This window comes from Enhydra lutris, unplaced genomic scaffold (genome assembly GCF_002288905.1).
Source record: "Enhydra lutris kenyoni isolate GAN:26980312 unplaced genomic scaffold, ASM228890v2 scaffoldscaffold3, whole genome shotgun sequence".
Taxonomy (NCBI): domain Eukaryota; kingdom Metazoa; phylum Chordata; class Mammalia; order Carnivora; family Mustelidae; genus Enhydra; species Enhydra lutris.
This window is the reverse complement of record NW_019154087.1, coordinates 46233652-46253130: the sequence shown is the minus strand read 5'-3', so window position 1 is coordinate 46253130 and position 19479 is coordinate 46233652. Positions and strand designations below refer to the sequence as shown.

The following is a 19479-nucleotide window of genomic DNA, read 5'->3' as shown; positions in this document are numbered from 1 at the left end:
AACTAGCTGCTTTCCCTTTATTTTTAGACTCAAGTAAATATTTAGTAACAATAGACTGCAAAATAAGCTGAAGTTCAAAAATTAGTTCACGAAGCCCTGTAGAATGATTAAAATGAGTATATTATGAAGATACAGTTATCACAATAAAGGATTTCATGGTCAACTAATTCTGAATTATGGCTTTGAACCCTTCCTTTAACAGACTTATCCCTCCATCTACCACCCATCCGCTAAGCCAACTGTCCATCCAGTCATCCAACACATGTTTAGTGAATGGAGACCCATTTACATGATAGGTACTGATCTGGGTTCCGGGATAAAGCAATGCTTCAAGTGCACAAAGAGGATTGAGATCACAATAATCCAATGAACAGTGGAATAAAGCAAGCTAATTTCAGGCACCAATAGGTGTTGTGAATGAAATCTAATAGAGGATAAGGGTTTATGGTGGAGAAGCTACTTGAGTAGAGTGCATGGTCTAGTTCTGGAGAGGCCATGCTTCCTGGTTGTTGACTGCCCAACTCCTGTATCCTCACATGGCAGAGAACAGAGAATAGCAGGCTCTCTCCTGACTCTTAGGACACTACTCCCATGACCTCATCTAATCCAAAGACCCCACCTCCTAATACCATCACATTGGCAGATAGGAGGACAGCATATGAATTTTGCAGAAGACACAAACATTCAGTCTGTATCAAATACCAATATCAGAAAAAAGGCAGTACATTTGGATCCAGAGTGGTGGTATGAGATGAAGTTGGAAAGGTGGGTAGGGGCATGTTAGTTTTATACAACTGGAAGGAGCCTGAATTATAATTCAAGTATAATGAAAATATATTGGCAGGTTCTAAGCATGGGGAGACATGATTTGAATTAGCTTTAAAAATAATAATCCAGACGCTTGGTTGAGAATTATTTATGAGGGGGCAAGAGTAGAGGCAGGAGACTAGTTCAAGGGAGATTGAAGAGGCTGAGGTGAAAGAAGATTCTAGACTCACAACTGGTCTCCTTAATGGTAAGGAGACTTCACCGGTGAGAGGCAGCTGGATGTATTTTAATAATGTCTCTATTTACATTTACATGCAACATATCTAATAAAATAGTTTTATTATTATTTTGTCAGAGGTAGAGATAACAGTGTAGATTAGCAGTTATATATAACTCCACCAAATATTAAAAGGCATTTATTGTTGCTGCCAGGAACCATCATGAGCACTGTTGGTCCTCCTTAAAGGAGGGCAACAGTATCTAGGAAATTAATTCTTCCCTTTGGCCTAAATGCAAAATCGCAGAAACCATTTGCTTAATAGGACCAGCCATTCTCAAGAAGGCAGAGAGAGTTCTTCCTCAGGCATTCTTCATTAGAGGCCATTTATCAATTTCTACCTATCATTACAGATAATTGAAGGGAAACCTACGACTGGCAATTTACTGACATAGTTCTTGGACTCCGACAGAAGCTAGTTTGAAAGTGTTGTCAACAGCTGCCCTGGCTGCAAACTTCCTTGCTCAGGGGCGACGGGGAAGTGCTGGAAGGTAGTCTGGCCTGAGCTACCCCATCTTTCTGACCATAAATCAGCATCATAAAACATCCTGGAAGTGTTGTGATGGCGCTGAATGCATAAAAAAGTGTTCACCAGCCGACTCTATTGTCGTCATTCTCTGTGGCAGAGGGGAGTGACAGGACGCTCACACGTTGCTGAGTAGTAGCGCGGCATGAGAAAGCATGGTTGCACCATGTGTGTCACAGATTTCTTGGGGTTTCGCGAAGGTTTTTCCAAGTTCCCCCTCCCAACCCTCCCATCCCCCTTTGCAGTCATCCCGGCCCCAGCTGCGCGTCGGCCTTTGACTCCATCTGTCCTTCCGCTGGGGACGAGTCTCTCTCGCCAAATGGAGAACACAAGTTTGGCTCCCCAAAGTGATTGTAACCCCCACCCTCGGCTCAGCCTGAGCCAAGCGTCAGGCCTGCGGGAGGAACCGTCCAGGGGATGGAGGGAGGAAGGCGTGGAGGGGCTGCTGCTCTCGCCTTCCCCCACCCATAGCCACTTTGCACGCAGAGCCCGGGCAGACAGCCGGCCTGCGCGAACCCCGCCTGCCTCGCGCTCCAAATCTGCGCGTCCTTCCTGCTGCGCTCCCTCTCTCGGGTCCCCGGCCCAGGCAAGAAAGCGCCCTGCTGCAGAGCGGCGACTCGCAGGTTGGAGTTTGCCCTCGTGTGCGCCGCGTCACTAGCGGGGAGGAGTAGGGAAGGGGGGGCGTGGGCTGGGTGGGAGCTGGAGCCCTGGCGATCCTCCCGCCGGGAGACGCGGCTGGGAGAGGCCGCCCCCGGAGCCGCGGACACGACCGCAGCCAGAGCCGCCTCTCCCTCCCTCCCCTCCTCCTTCGCTCCGGCCCGGCGCCCGCACTCGGCCTCCCCGCCCTTACTCCACCCCCTTCCCCTGGCCGACCCCCGTCCTCTCCTTGTGTGTGCGCGCTTTAAATAATTTCATCCTTTTTGGCAAAAGAAATAATGCACCTGACTTTACCAGGGGGAAACAACAAGCCGAGCAAAACAAGGAACAGATGTAAAAGGAATAAAAGGAGAGAGAAAAAGAGATGAGACTCATTTAAAGAAATCCATGGTCTGAAGAGGTGGCTGCAGCGGCAGAGGCTGCTGGAGCTTTCCTGTCTGCGTGAGCGGTGGCGGAGGACGTTTTCACCAGTTGCAGATTGAACCTCGGGAACTCCTGGGTCTGTTGGTTTGCCAAACAAAGTCTTTTCTTCTTTGGCCCCGACACTGAAGAGGCTCCAGACCCCTTCACAAGCTGGCAGTTGCCCGGGAGCCTTCGCGATTTGCTGGCGGAGCAGAGTCCTTCTGTGTGGAGAATGGGCGAAGGGCACCATCGGCCGGGGCCTCCCGCCGGGAAGCGCCTTCTGTTCCGCGGGAGGAGAGGGTCACCCCGCGGGCTGCCGGGCGGCGGCGGCGCCACCGGGGCTCAGCGCTTCTTGCTCGGGCTCTTCATGCACGCGTGGCTGTGGGTGGCCTCGGGTTCATATGCCCAGGTGTTCAACCTCAGCCTTTCCGTGGACGAAGGACTTCCTCCGGACACTCTAGTAGGCGACATCCGCGCGGGGCTGCCGGTTGCACAGCAGCAGGAGGGGGGAGGCTTCTTTCTCTCCGAGGATTCGGATGACTCACCGCTGCTGGACGACTTCCAAGTGCATCCGGACACCGGCATCATCCGCACGGCTCGGTGCCTGGACCGCGAGCGGCGAGACCACTACAGCTTTGTGGCCGCCACGCTGCTGGGCGCCGTGGTGCAGGTGGAGATCCGCGTCAACGACGTGAACGATCACTCGCCCAGTTTTCCCCGCGACTCCCTGCAACTCGACGTCTCGGAGCTCAGCCCTCCAGGCACCGCCTTCCGCCTGCCAGGTGCCCACGACCCGGACGCCGGCCTGTTTAGCACGCAGGGCTACACCCTGGTGCAACCGTCCGACCTTCCCGAGGACCCCGCAGGACCGTTTTTCCAGTTGCACTACGGAACCCCGGGGTCATCACTGTCCTCTTCGCCCCTGGAGCCCCTGGACCTGGTGCTGCTGCGGCGCCTGGACCGAGAGGCGGCGGCGGCACACGAGTTGCATATCGAAGCCTGGGACGGCGGCCGCCCGCGGCGCACCGGCCACCTGCGTGTGGAGCTGCGGGTGCTAGATGAGAACGACAACCCGCCGGTCTTCGAGCAGGGCGAGTACCAAGCCGCGGTGCGGGAGGACGCCCTGCCGGGCTCCGAGGTCTGTCGCGTGCGCGCCACCGACCGCGACCTGGGACCCAACGGCCACGTGCGCTATGGCATCCGCGCCCGGCAAGCGCTCGGGCTCCTGGGCGATGCGGCCTACTTCACGGTGGAGGAGCTGAGCGGCGTGGTACGGGTGCAGAGGCCGCTGGACCGCGAGGCACAGGCCTGGCACCAGCTGGTGGTCGAGGCCCGCGATGGAGGGGCCCAGCCCGAGGTTGCCACTGTACGGGTGTCCATCGCGGTGCTCGACGTGAATGACAACCCGCCCGCCATTCACCTGCTCTTCCTCACGGAGGGAGGGGTCGCGCGCGTTTCCGAGGGCGCCGCACTCGGCGACTACGTGGCTCGCGTCTCGGTGTCAGACGCGGACGGTGATCCCCAGCGGGAAGAGGAGGCCGTCGGGGAGCCTGGTGCTGGTCTGGGGCGCGAGAGCATCTCCTTGTCCCTGGAGGGCGGGGACGGAGCCTTTGCGCTGCGCTCTGGCGGCTCCCCCGGGGTATTTTTCCTTTGTGTCGAGGGGCCCCTGGACAGGGAGAGCCGCGACCTGTATGATCTGCGACTGGTGGCCACGGACTCGGGCTCCCCGCCGCTGAGCACAGAAGAAACGCTGCTACTCCGGGTTGCCGACCTCAACGACCAGCCCCCTCTCTTCAGCAGGGCGCATTACCTGGCCTCCGTGTCAGAGGCCGCGGCCCCGGGCACCGCGGTCGTGTGGGTCAGCGCCTCGGATGCGGATGAGCCTGGCACAGACCACGCGCGGCTGCGCTACGCACTGGTCCACCTTCCTGTTCGCTGCAACGCGGAAGGTGTGTGGCCCACCGCGGGGTGCGGGCGGTCCTTCACTATTGATCCTGAGAGCGGCGTGATCAGCACCGCCCGGAGTCTGGATCGAGAGGTCCAGGAGGCAGTAGAGTTGAGAGTGGTAGCCCAAGACCTAGGAGAACCCCCACTCTCTGCCACCTGCCTGGTGAGCATCACCGTGGAGGACGTGAATGACAATGAGCCCGTCTTCCGGAGGCAGGTGTACAATGCCACCCTGGCGGAGCACGCGCCGGTTGGGCACTGCTTTTTGCAGGTGAGTGCGTCATGCTGCTGGATCAACCTCTGGATTCTAGAAAGGCCTAGGAAGAGAGGGCAGGATAAAGGGAATCCAGGGAGGGAACATTGTTATGTAGGTGGTTGTACCCTGGCTCCAAAAGCACAGGGGCCTGAGCTTCCGGTCCTCCTCTACAGTGAGGTGAATGGGCGCCCCGTGGGCACCTAACTTTTTCAGTCAGGGGCTTACACTGAGTGATCTCCGAGGTCCTTTCTACTTCACGTGGTATTTGGATCCTGAGTTTGCTTAAGGAATCTGGGTTTCCTTCATACTGAATATGGGCACCCACATTGATTTGGGAGGGATCACTCACTCTCAAACAGTATGCAAATGATGGTGTCTCATATTTTGGGGCATCATTGTTTGTCATCTTAGAGAAATAAGGTGGTCCTCAGAAATTATTTTTTCCCAAATAATAATAATACACCTTAAACACCGAAACTGTTTGAGTAACCATTTGCAGAGATTTTTTTTTTTTAAATAAATTTTGTACCTTTCTTAGAGGCTTACAAAGGCTAGTTGAAGACAGTAAGTCAGTCTTTCTTTCTTTCTTTCTTTCTTTCTTTCTTTTCTAAATCAGTTGTGAGTTGAGTTCCTCCAGTGAAACTTCAGGACTCTGAGAAGTAGTGGGGCTCAGTTATACAATGGAAATCTTTACCTTGCTTTTTGGAAATTCTGCCTTTAGAATTCTGATCTCTCCTTCAATCTCAGAATGTTGTGATTTGGTCCCTTCTAGCACCAGTCCTCATTGGTTCCAATTTCCTATTTCTTTCCTTGCTTGCTTTCTTCCCTTTTTTTTGTTTTTTGTTTTTGTTTTTGAAGTGTAGTTGACACACAATGTTACATTAGTTTCAGAAGTACAAGGTGATTTGACAACTCCATACATTAGGCTGTGCTCACAAGTGTAGCTATTATCGGTCACCATAAAACACTATTGCAAAACTATGACTCTATTTCCCTATGATACCTTTTATCCTGGGATCTTGTACATTTCAGTAACTGGAAGCCTGTACTCCCACTCCCCTTCACCCTTTTTGCCCATCTCCTCACCCATCTCCCTTCTGGGTGGGAATTTAAATTGGTACAGCCAATGTGGAAAACTGTATAGAGGTTCTTCAAAGAACTAAAAATAGAAATACCATATGATCCAGTAATTTCAGTATTGGGTAAAGAAAAAAAAACACTAAATAGAAAAGATATATGTATCTTTATGTTTATTGTAACATATTTAGAATGGACAAGATATGGATGCAACCTAAGGGTCCATCAGTACATGAATGGATAAACAGGATGTGGTACACACACATACACACAGGAATATTACTCAGCCATAAAAAGAATGAGATGTTGACTTTTGTGACAACATGGGTGAACCTAGAAGGTATTAGGCTAAGTGAACAAAGTGAGACAGAGAAAGACAGATACCATATGATTTCACTTATATGTGGAATCTGAAAAACAAAACAAAGGAACAGAGCAGAAACAGACCGATTTCCAGTTTCTTATCCCATGTGAGATAAACAGATTTCTAACATTGACTTATTTTTCCAAGATAACTTGAATAAATACAAAGAGCCTGAGAGACTAGTGAGTGAATCTCCAATGCTTTCTTTAGCTCTCAAGCTGGGTTATTTAAGACCTCTCCTGCTTGGGGCCACCTAGGTGGTTCAGTCATTAAGCATCTCCTTTTGGCTCAGGCCATGATCTCAGGGTCCTGGCATCAAGTGCCCCATCAGGCTCCTTGCTCAGCGGGGAGTCCACTTCTCTCTGTCTGCAGCTCTGCCTACTTGTGGTCTCTGTCTCTCTGACAAATAAACAAATAAAATCTTTAAAACAAACAAACAAACAAACAACAAACAAAAAGACCTCTACAGCTTATTCCCTGTTTCTCAGGGATAGGGCCTTAACTTCTATAGGTTATGTCTCAAATAATAGTCTTTAGATAATCAAGATGTTATTATATTATAAAAAGGAGTTTTGTGACTGCTTCTGTCTTCTGAATCTTTTGGCTCTGCAAGCAGTAATAATCTCCATCTCTTCCTCTAGAATGATTGGCAGCTCTTGGAGTTGCTAGGTTATTCAAAGAAGGCTTGAGAATCAATGAATGCTTGCTGTTGAAACAGACAAATCCACAAATGTCAGTGAGTAGCCAATGGAAGTTCATCTCTCTCTCAAGCAAAGTTTGATATGATACAAATTAGCTGGTATTCCTCCATCCAGTGTAGGGCCAGGCCTGGGCATGACTTGGATCACATCCACCAATGTCCCATTGGCCAGAGCTCAGGTGTGTGGCCTCAGGTGTACCCCAAAGGAGGCTGACAGATGTAAAGCACAGCATAGATGCCAGTGTGCACTGATCATTTCTGCCACGGATTTCTAAAAATGAAGTCATAATAAGTGAGAAGTTGAACTTGATGATTTTTAAGATTTCTTCCATCTGAAGACCTAGACGGTCTCGGTATGAAATAATGCAGCTTGGCTCCATTTGAAGGAAAATAGGCAGGGTGGATTAATTGTAGTTCTCTTGATTAGAACCTGTCTTTAGAATTGTTTCTAAAATGAGATGATCCTGCCGTGAGGTGTGTTTACCCCCATTATTATGATTCGGTAAGCAGCAGATCCTTTAGGCGAACCAAACTTGGCTCAAGGGGAGGACTGCATCTCCAAAGGCAAAAAACCTTTTCTGGTTGCCAAGTATAGCTGTAAATAGTATTAAGTCCTGCTAATTAGAATTTCTGGAAATTCCAGTGATGTAGGCCCTCAAGACTGCAGAAACCCGCTTATATACTGGCTTCCCTGGTGGCCTTTCCCCAGGAGCTGTGTGAACTGCCCGTGTTCTCTAAGTCCACTAGCTGGCTCTGTCCCCTACTTTTCAGGTAAACCTCACCAGGTGTCTCCCATCTGTTTTGTGTCTCTTTACTCACTCCTTCTTTTTACCACTTTGTAAAACCGAACCTTCCCAGCTAGCCCTTGGGTCTCATGGCCTTTCCTTTCTTCCAAGGCTTTCTTTAATTACATTGTATCGATATTTACAACCCTACCTTCTTTCTGTTGCTCTCCACCACTTTTCTCTGTTTGGACTGAGTATCTGTTCAGTTCTCCTTTGTCTGAATCAAACAAAAGCAATATGAGAAGCAACAGGGGGAAAAAAAAGTTCTTTCCAGTACTCCCTAAAAGGGAATTCCATGTCATCTAATGAAATAAAGGCTTGAACCTTCAAGGTGTCTTGGGTGTCACCCCACATTATTGATCCTTGAGGTTCTTCCACTCTTGATACTGTTTCTGCTGCCACCATAGTGCTGGCCATCCTCCTGTCCCCCCTTGTTTCCCGAACCCCTTTATATTCTCATACCCAAATCAGAACTTTACAAAGACTTTAAAGGTGAGGGAGAATGACAGGATTTAATACCAAGTAGGAGAACCAGTAGCAACCTGAGATTGGTGACTTCTAGTCCTAAGGGGTTTTCACAACCTCACAGGCACTCACCTGGATTCTTAATTCCTTGCTCCCCACTGTCCCCCATGTGGAGAACCCCTTCTTCACAACCCACCCCACAGGAGCTCCTCTCAGTGTCTCTATATGGCCCAGGCAGAGAGGGATTTCTACTCAGCAGACACTCAAGTGTTGCCTCCCCAAATTCAGGGTCTGGCCTAAAAGATGCTCTTTCTCCTCAGATTACTGTCAAAAAGACGAACTTCCACAAGTACAGTGATGTGAACTGTGCTTACAGACTTTATCGCCAGCATTTATACCTGAATCACAGCAATGCTGTCACAAGTACTGTCTCAGACTTCCTCAAATATCATTACCGGATTCATTCACTAATTCATTTATTTAATCAAACAGCAAACTCGATTGAATAAACACAGCATTCCATGAGCAAATATCTGTGAAGTACCCCTTACATGATGGGAACTAGTGTTAGTGCTGAGGATATGGCAGTGAGCAGACAGGGCCAGGTCCCTGGGCTACCAGAGCCTATGGTGCTGGTGGTGCTGGTGGTGGGGGTGGGGGGGGGGGCTCTCCCCTTCCCTCCACTGCCAGGGTCCTCAAGAAGGAAGGACACTTGCTTCGCCTCCACTAGCTGATCCTTCTGCAGCGCCCTGTTCTGATGTTCCCTCATCATTATACTAAACACTGTCTCTCAAAGGCAGCTGTGTTTTTAAATTTAAATCCAATCAGCTTTTCTTAATCATGAAGCATTTTGGACTGTGGCCCGCTCACTCCCTCTTTCTTGAGGGCTGGCACATTTGTCTGCTCTTTCTGCCTCTTTCTTGCCGGGTTGTCCTTTTCTTCTTGGACCTCCACGCCACCCCCCAAACCCCCAGTGGTGGAAGTGCAGGTATGGGCATCAGTCTTCCTCTCACTTTGCTCTTTTCTATGCTTTCCTTTCTATATTCCCAGAACAGCTTTCTCCCCCTACCCACAGGGTCAGCCTCTCTTATAAACTCACATTCACGTTTCTCTACCTTGTACGTGTCTCTACCTGGGTATATTTTGGGCACCTTAAATCTAACATTTCCCAAACCAAAGTCATTTCCTTTCTAGCACTAATGTCTTTCTTTCTTAACTTTTGTTCATTGGCTCCTTTCTGAAACGTTCCCATTTTTGCTAATGTGTCCTTTCCATAGATGTGTTTATGCATTTGGTGTGTGTCTGTGTGTGTGGATCTGCTGTTTGTTGGAGTGGTTGTGTTTGACATTTTTGGAAAGTAAAGGACCAGGGTAAAGAGCAGGTCATTACTCAAACCACTCAATTGGGTAAAAAGCAGGTCTTGAGAGGGCACTTGGCTGTGCTTTTTCATTCGCTCTCGTGGTCTGACTTTGAGGAACCCTAAGTCTAAGAGGGAGCCTCAGCAGTGGCCGTTAAAGATCTTATCTACCCCTGGGAAGACCCTGAGGGATGGAAAGACCCAATTCCTGTTGGGCTCCATGGACCAGAAAGGACTAAAGTGTATCTTGTTTCTGATTATATCTTTATCATTATATCTTTCAGGGTTACTTCTTTTTTAAAAATATCTCCTAGCTGTTAATAAAGTCTTGCTCAGTGTGTTGGCTTTGTCTCAACTCTACTATGGAGGTAAAAATGGAGAACCCCAAACCCCTCTGGGGGTGGTAAGATTTAAGTGAAGGGCCATTCATTGGCTTTAGTCAAACTGTCCAGGGCAAGCAGCCACTCCCTGAAGGCTGAGCGGCGATGAAAGCACAAATCTGCAAGAGAAGCTGAGGGAAAGTGGTTCCTACCTTGGTGGGAGGCCCTTTCTCTCCAGAGCCTTTCCTAGTGCCTTTGAAAGTAACAGACTTGATTAAGGAGGAAGAAGTTTCCTAAATTCTTGGTGTCATCTCTGATTCCTCTGCACAGTTGATCACAGGAGCTGACCCATCTTATGGACGTCAGTATTTCTTACACCCATCCCTTCATTTATACCCATGGCCCTTACCCCAGTTCTGTCCATCATCGCTTCTTGTCTTGTATTGCCCTTTCTTCAAACTGGAGATGGTAGCCCTATCTTAAATGTGCCCCCCTCCCACTAAATGTTTTCTCATGTGTCCCGCTCTTCTTTCTCTTTTTCAAAGATTTATTTATTTTAGAGAGACAGAGAGCATGAGTGCATGCAAGGGGACTTCCCACTGAGGGAGGAGCCCAATGTGGGGCTCGATCTCAAGATCCTGCGATTGCCACCTGAGCCACGCAGGCTCCCCGTCCCCTTCTTTTCTTAATGTTCTTTGCGGTGCTACAGTTGTTTACTTGTATTGGTAAAACAGTGGATTGTAAGTAGCTTGTGGGGCTGCAGTTTAATGGTATTTTGAGTCCTCTGTAATTCCTCATGTCCTCCGTTGTATGCGTTAGAAGACCAGTAATGTTGGATTGTACTGAAGAGCTGCAGAGTGAAAACAAAAGCGAAGTAAGAGCTTCAGCTAGTCAGAGTTTTTACTTTTTAATTTTTCACATTTCATCTTAGTGTGTATTAATTTTATTTGAAAGTATATTTCCTCTTTATAGTTTATCATCGATCCTTTGGAATTCTGTGGTCTGAATTGCATTGCTTATCCCTCACCTTCCTACTAGCATACCCTTATTGTTGACCTTACTTGCATGCTTCCATACTTACATAGTATATACTGACTTTGATGGTCAATGATTGTCCACTTCTAGCTCTTTTATTGATTTTCTTTCTTTCTTTCCTGGCTCTTTTAAGAGGACATGTCCTGTATGTACACACGCATTGAAAGCATGTGAGATTTCCACTGCAGTCATTTGCACCTGTCTCCAGGATATGTCTAGATTACCTGCCAACTGTCATCTTCCCTGATTATCCAACTCCTGCTGGCCTTAGCCCTTAGTTCCCGGCATGTGCTATATGTGTCCTGGCTTTGCTTTAATGACCTGTTTTAAGCACTTGAGATCAACTGTAGAATTCTTCGACTTCATTTTGATATTTCTCTTCTTTCTTTCCCCACACAACTGCACAACTGCTACTCAAGTCCCATCAGCTGGCTTTACTTCCTTTTCCCTTTTCCTGCTCGGGAAAGGTGATCAGATAATACATATGGATGTGTTACAAGAAGGGTATTGCCTAGAATCTGTGGGATGTATCTTTAGTTACAGTCAATAGATAACTTGCCAGGAAATTGTCTAGTTCTTGGTCCTATAATGAAAGATAACTGACACTACCTGGTAGAGTGTTCATAGCTTTGAAGATTAAAATTAAGTTGCATGCAGTGATGAAAAACATAGGCAGACTCTGGGGCTGCAGTGTGTTTGAATCTGAGTTCTGCTACTTACTAGCAGTATGATCTTGGGCACTGTACCTCAGACTCCTCCCCTAGAAAATATGGATAACAATAGTGTCAGCTTGGTAGAGTTTTTGTGTGGCTTTTGAATTAATACATGTTTGCTTAGAGCGGTGCTTGACTCATAGGAAGTCCTCAATACATCTTTTATATTATTTAATGTTAGTAAGCAAGACTTCTAAAAATGTTGTGGGAAACGAGTTTGCCTGATGCAACAATCAGTCATTAAAAATGACATTTCAGGGGCGCCTGGGTGGCTCAGTGGGTTAAGCTGCTGCCTTCGGCTCAGGTCGTGATCTCGGGGTCCTGGGATCGAGTCCCACATCGGGCTCTCTGCTCAGCAGGAAGCCTGCTTCCCTCTCTCTCTCTGCCTGCCTCTCCGTCTACTTGTGATCTCTCTCTGTCAAATAAATAAATAACATCTTTAAAAAAAAATGACATTTCAAATTAAGATTGTCTTGCACTGAAAGATGGAAGAGGAGCAGAAATACATTTAAATAGTGTATCAGGTTTTAGCTAGATTTCTGCGTTTCTGGCAATGAAAGCAGAAATCTGTTTTACTTAATTTGGACACTTGTAACATCTTATAGGTTAGGAATCCCACCTGTCTTAAGGAAGGTTCAGATGACCTTTCAATAGCAGACCTTCCCATCCCACCCCCCAGAAAGCGCTGTGAGGATCTTAGAGACACTAGGCCCTGTGGTATAAGCAGTGGCCAAGGCCTCTGAGCAATGGGTCGTGATTCCTCATGGGTCCACCTTAGGGGTGCTCCCCACCTTAGGGGTGCTCCCCACCACACTGAGACTCGGCACCAAACACTGACCCCTCTCAGCTGTGCAGGGCATGAATCTAATTTTTGAGCGGCTTAGTGTCTTTTCTTCTGTTGATCCATTATTACTCTTTCGAGTCTTTTATTGGGAAAGCATGGAATAAGACAGCACTGGACTTGGGGTCGGAATACCTTGGTTCCAACTCTGACTGCACTGTTAGTTCTAACTAACTTTACTGGCCAGTTCCTCATCCATGAAATGTGTATTAGTCAAAAATAAAATGTGTTTCTATATTACGAGGAATTGATTCACACAATTACAGAGACAGAGAAATCCCACAATCCCGTCATCTGCCATCTGCAAACTGAGGACCCAGGAAAACTTGTGTAATTCAGTGCAAGTCTGAAGGCCTGAGAACAAGGAGAGCTGATAGTGTGGGTGCCATTCAGGGGCAGAAGAAGACTGATGACTCACCCAATACAGTCAGGCCGAGAGGCAGCTCATCCCACCTCCTTCTTTTTGTTCTAGTCAGACCTTCAGTGGATTGGATGATGCCCATATACACTGGGGAGGGCATTCTGTTTTACTCACTCCCTCAATACAAATATTGATGTCCAGGGATGCCTGCATGGCTCAGTCGGTTAAGCGTCTACCTTTGGCTCAGGTCATGATCCCAGCATCCTGGGATCAGAGTCCCACATCAGACTCCCTGCTAGGGGGAGTCTGCTTCTCCCTCTGCCTGAAACTTCTCCTCCTGGTGCTCTCTCTGTCTCTGACAAATAGATAAAATCTTCAAAACAAAATGAAACAAAAACATATATTGATGTCCAGATGACAATATGTGATGTCCTCTGGAAGCCCCCTCCAGACATAACCAGAAATAATGTTTAGCTACATACCTGGGCATCTCATGGCCCAGTCTAGTTGACACATTATTCATCCCATGCTAGTTCATTCTAGCAACACATTATTGTAAGAATTTAAGATAATACATATGATGTGATAGAAAGTAGGAAGAGTGTAGGAAGAATTCAGGGCCTTTGCAGGTAACAAGTTTTTTATGCAGTGGACTAGGATGGAGGTTTCATTAGAAATGCACCTTCTAGGGAGTCCCCGCCCTCTTTTGTGATAAATACAGACTTTTATTTACAGACTTGTGATGGAAGCATTCTATTGTAACTAGGCACTTCTTCTTCTGTTTTTTTTTTGCATAAAAAAGTGTAAAACATTCCTAGACATGATCACTTCCAAAAGAGAATCATTTAGGATGGATTTCTGAAAGTTGTGTTTAGTAAGATTTCCTTTCTTTGAGGATTGAAGTCTGACAATAAATTAATTTTATTAACACCTTGACACCAGACTTACACTAATGAGCCCCTTGCCTTCTAAATTATAAATTAAAAGTGAGCAACTATGAAAGTAATGTATGCTTTCATAGCCCATTAGGGAAATTATGCTAGATCGTTTTTAGAAATGCCAGGTTACTTCTTGAAATCTTACGGAATTAAAATCTTCATTTTAAAGGATTTTGTGCTTTATGACACAGGTAGATCAGATGAATATCATAACATATATCAATTTTAATTAAAATACTATTTAGGATTGCATAGTCTATGTGACAATAGTATAAATTGGAATAACCACAGTGTGTCTGGCTGCTATATTGAAGACATGGGAAGAGATAGCCCATGAAGGACTTTCAGTATTTGCCTAGAGTTTGGCCTTTGTTATGGAAGCAAGCAAGAGAGATGGGAGGCTTTTGAGGAAAGATTGACATATGTCAAGTAAGGTTTTAGGAAGCCTTGTCTTGGGTTAGTAGCAGGAGATAGGGAAACCAAGTAAGAGAGTCCTGACACTCCTGTCATAATCCCTCTTCAGCCATGAGGGCTTGACCCCAGGGGAATGGTCGTGTAAGGTAATGGAAAGGGTGGCCTGAGAGGCATTATAAAGGAAGAATTGGTACAACTTGAACAGGATGTGAGGAGAGTCATGCTGGGGGAAGCAAAAAATGGTGCCGTATTTCAATCTGCTTAGTGGGAAGAATAGGAAAAGCTGGAGGTGAGAGTTTTGGGGGAAAGAATGCTCATTCAGTCAAGTGTCTGGCCTGTTGAGTATGAATTAATGGCCAGTAGTCCAGGAAAAGATGTCTTGATGGCTACTTAGATATTCAGAACTAAGTGCAGGCAAGAGCCTGAGGTTGACAAGAGAAGGTCGGAAGACATTCACGTGGAGGTGAGAATCAAAGCTGTGGAAGCGGGGAGACTGAGAGAAGAGACTAAGAGAAGAGTCAATGGGGAGGCCTGAGTGGCTCAGTGGGTTAGAGCCTCTGCCTTCGGCTCAGGTCATGATCCCGGCGTCCTGGGATCGAGCCCCGTATCGGGCTCTCTGCTTAGCGGGGAACCTGCTTCCTCCTCTCCCTCCTGCCTGCCTCTCTGACTACTTGTGATCTCTATCAAATTAAAAAAAAAAAAAGAGAAGAGTCAATGGCTCAGAACGCTGGCTGGCGCAAGGGTCTCGCCACTCTTCTGCGGTGGGAGGGCAGGTCTCTGTGTGGCTGCTTCTACTGCTGTTTTGTTGGCTTGGTCTCCTCAGCCTAGTGGATCAGAGCCCAGACGGATGGCCGACAGCTTACCCCATTTCCTGAGCGAATCCGCACTGCCTCTCAAATACTTGGCATCCCTCACCATGCTCCCAGGCACTAAGTAAGCTGCACGCTCTGGCTCTGCTATTTTCTCTTCCCCACCATCTTTCTTTACTACAAACATCCTCGTCAGTCCCTCATATGCATTTTATTTCTATTTTTTTAGAGATTATTTATTTATTTACTTACTTATTTGGCAGAACATGAGAGAGAGAAAGAGAGTAGCAGAGGGAGAGGGAGAAGCAGACTCCTCACCAAGCAGGGAGCCTGGTGAGGGGCTCCATCCCAGGACCCTGGGATCATGACCTGAGCTGAAGGCAGAGGCTTAACTGATGGGGCCACCCAGGTGCCCCCCTCCATACACATTTTAGCCATTTTGTCTCTATTATAACTCTTGCCATTCAGCCAAACTGGTCTTATATTCTCCAATTTGGCCCAGTATTGATTTGGCCCAAATTGATTTTGTTGTTATTTAGATTCCAGGAGCCCCATCCCATAGCCAGACTTTACTAACCTGGAGGCATCTAGAACTTCTCCTCTCAGCTTGTATTCTGGCTGATCATAGCCTCCTGACATTTCAGCTCTCTCAGTCTTTGATTTAATTTATATTTATTTTTTGAACCTAGATTTTCTTTTAGGCCCCTTATTCTTCCTTTTCTTTCTTTAGCTATCAGCCCCTTCCTTGCTTTAGTTCCTTCTTTGTCCAGCTAGAATTCTCAGAGGCATGCTGCTAACACTCGTCCTTTAGTATCTGTGTCCATACCACTTATGGCGGATCCATCCAGCGCTATGCTCTCCCCCCATAATTGTACCAGGAAATGCTTCTGGAATAATTCTGCATGGCGGTTGATTCCATCGTAAGTGTGTGGTATCAGCTGGGCCTTCTGTTCTGCTGGGCAATCTTGTCTTCACCTTGGCATCTCTCCCACAGCTTCACTCTCTTTCAGCATCATGTCTTGCTCCCTTTTCTCTTACAGGTAATGATGCCTCCTACTCAGTAGACTCCAGAAGGTGAAAACGTGCTAGCGTTTTGCCTCCCATTATCAGGCTTTCCTGTCTCTGTGCCATCCATTCCCCAAGGACTAGGTGCTTCTCCTCCATCCAAATCAAACCCATCCATGGCTTCTCCACACTTCACCTCTTCCATCTTTTCTGATATTGCTTCTCAGTTATACCCTCTCTCCTCTTTTATCCCTGCTTCTCTACTCTTTCCTTCTCTTTAGCATGTACTGTGCCTCTCCTATTGTTGGCAGTGTTTCCAAACCAAGGCTGTGGGCATGCTGCCTCTGTTTGCTCAACTTCCTTCCTCAGTGCCCTGTAATGATCCAGTCTAACACCTGTTGGCCCATCTCTTTTTGCACCTAACCTAACCATATGTTAAGAGCCCTTTCTCACTTGAAGGAAGGTTCTAGAAAATTCTGCTATGTCCTCTTTAGGGTCTGGTATCCCTTGATGATGGATTCAGTACTTCTAGAGCTAAAGTGGTCTTCTTCAGCATCTGCTAGTATAATGAAGTTGTGGAGAAAGTGTAGCTCCGGGTGTGTGGAGGCATTTTAGCTCTCATTATGTCCAGGTGTCCTTGAGTTGAACAGAGGAAGAGGGATCTAGTGGACAAAAGTGTGTACTTTGGAGCCAGGCAGAACTGGGTTTAAATTTTAGCTCTGTTCCTTAGTAGCTTGACTTGGAGCAAGTTGCCAAAGCTTTGGAAGCCTCAGTTTCTCATTCATAAAATTGGGATGATAGGAGAATCTACCCCATAAGGCAGTTGTGGAGATTGAATGAGATGATGAATATCCAGTGCCGAGAGCAGTGCCTGACACATAGTAAACTCCCAGGAAAGTTTATTATGTGGACCTTCACCTGTGTTTGATTAAACTGAGAAGCCAAGGGAGAATGGAAGAAACAAAGGTCAGTCTTTTGTTTGAAAAACCCCAATGAATAGTCGTGTTAAATGACTAGAAATATGATTCTGAACCTCAAATGACATTCTAGGAAAGTGCACTGGCTTAACTGCTATGTAGAGTTTCAGTCCCAAATATGACCTGGGTCTTAGCAGGGAGAACCACAGGGGCCATGTGAGCCATGAGGATACCTTCACCTTCTTGGTTTAAAACAAAGATTAGCCTGAATCTCCTGTTCCTGACAGTCCTTCACAGCTCACCTCTGGTCATTTTTGCCAGTCACAGGGCTTTTACTCTGGACACTTCTCTGGCCTTCCAAGGTCAAGGGAAGGGCATTTTTAAAGAAAAAGACACCACTTGGTTTTGTTTTGCTGTACATGTCTCTTCTGATAGGTTATCCCAGTGAAGGGGAAAGGCATTGAGTCCCTAATATGGCTGACTTTTGTCTTCATTTTTAAATGTTATTGTCCTAAGAGCTTCTTCTCATTCAGGAGTAGAAGTGCAAAGGGAAAAAGAGGGATACTTTATGTTTTCTTTCAATTAAAGAGGAACACTATCATTTGTATCTTTTGTATCAAATGATAGTGTTCCTTTAACCAACATTTATTGATACACACTACTTTAAGCATGGACTGAGCGTAAAATAAAGTCACAGTGATTTTGAATAATTTAATTTATTGTCGGAAATTTACTAACAGAAAAAAAAGGACATCAGTTAAAATTTATTTGGATACCTTCTTTAAGAAAGCCAAATGACAAAAATCATTCCTTAAAACTTCTTTGCACATCAAAATAGGAGACTTACTGTTAAGATATATTATAATTAGAATATTAATGTAAAACTTTTCAGTTTTATTTTATTTATTTTAATTTTTAAAAAGATTTTATTTACTTGAGAGAGAGAGAGAGCTTCTACTTCTACAAGGGGGGATGGAGGGGCAGAGAGAGGGAGACACAGACTCCCTGCTGAGCAGGGAGCCCATGAGGCTCAGTCCCAGGACTCTGAGATCATGACCTGAGCCAAAGGTAAATGCTTAACTGACTGAGCCACCCAGATGCCCCTAGTTGTATTTTAATGTGCTGTGTGTAACTTTGATATATTAAGATCAAGTAAAATTTTTTTGTACTCACTTTTAGAAATTGAAATTTACATTTTCCATCTTAAATCATGGCAGTAATTTTTAATTGTTGCATTTTTTTCGATGTTATTGTTGGTCTACTTCATATTAAATCCTCAGACAAGAAAATACCATCCACTTAGTGCTTTTGGGAAATGTATTGTGGCAAAAAAATGAGGAAGACCTATAGCATAGCTTTGTGTTCACAAGGATAACAAAGAGAAAAGAACAGGGAGGGCATGGATGGCTGTCGTTAAGCGTCTGCTTTCGGCTCAGGTCATGATTCCGGGGTCCTGGGATGGAGTCTAGCTTCAGGCTCCCTGCTCAGAAGGAAGCCTGCTTTTCCCTCTCCTACTCTCCTCACCGTCCCCCGCCCTCCACTGCCGCTTGTGTTCCCTCTCTCACTGTCTCTGTCAACTAAATAAATAAAATCTTAAAAACTAAAACAAAGAGTAAAGAACAAAAGAGAACTTGAGGCAATTTCTGTTCAGTTTGGTTACTGACAGGTGATCCCCAAATTCTGTTTAAGACTGTTCTCCACCTTTAAAAGCCCTTCTGTTCAGATTATTCTGACTGTTCTTTTGTTCTTCATTTAAATCAGTTGCATAGGAATAGCCATTGTCATAGTTATATTTTCAAGAGATTAAAGATTATTTCTAGCCTTACCATAAATGGATTTGAAGACCCTTTGATTTTTAACGAGTTGTCTAGTAAGAAACTTCCTGAATTGTATACTCTGCTTGATGTCTGCTTTTGGGAACACGGAGGACATTATTGTTTATATCGAGTGACTTGTCTAGTTCTTCTGAATGTCCGTGCTAAAGGAACTAAGGCATGAGGTAAAGAGCAATCGAAGCATGGGCACTGTTTTCTTTCCTTTGAAGTATAGATTGTTTTAAGTACTGAGCTGTTAAAAAAAAAAATACAAAGGCTGTTCTGTTGCATTAGGGCATAAACAAGAACACAGTATTTCAGTGGTGGCAGCTTCTTTGTTTCCTGGACTCATCTCACAAGAATTTTTGTATGCTATTTTCCCTGTGTAGAATCTGATTGGCATGCTTATGTCTATTTCATTTCCATCACCTCAATCAGTGACCAGCGCAAAGAAGAGAGGTGACAGGAAGTGCGGTTTATAAATTAATGTTTGACAGTACTTTAGATAATTTGCTTACTTGCATAAAAATATAGATTCTGTGTATACTACAGAGAATATTATTATATTATTATATTACCCTCATACCACTAGATGAATTTGATAAGTTTGTCTTGAGTCTTGAATCTTAGTACATTTTATTTTATTTTATTTTTTTAAAGATTTTATTTATTTATTTGACAGAGATCACAAGTAGGCAGAGAGGCAGGCAGAGAAAGGGGAAGGGAAGCAG

The 19479-nt window shown here is 45.9% G+C and overlaps 1 protein-coding gene across 1 annotated transcript in view; it reads left to right on the top strand.

Moving 5' to 3' along the window:
* The first annotated feature begins 2862 nt into the window (after positions 1-2862).
* LOC111157779 (dachsous cadherin-related 2) overlaps positions 2863-19479 on the top strand; it is a 264672-nt gene continuing 248055 nt past the window's right edge. Inside the window, exon 1 of the mRNA XM_022519410.1 lies at positions 2863-4848. Coding sequence (XP_022375118.1) covers positions 2863-4848 — 1986 coding nt within the window. The remainder of the gene's footprint in view (positions 4849-19479) is intronic.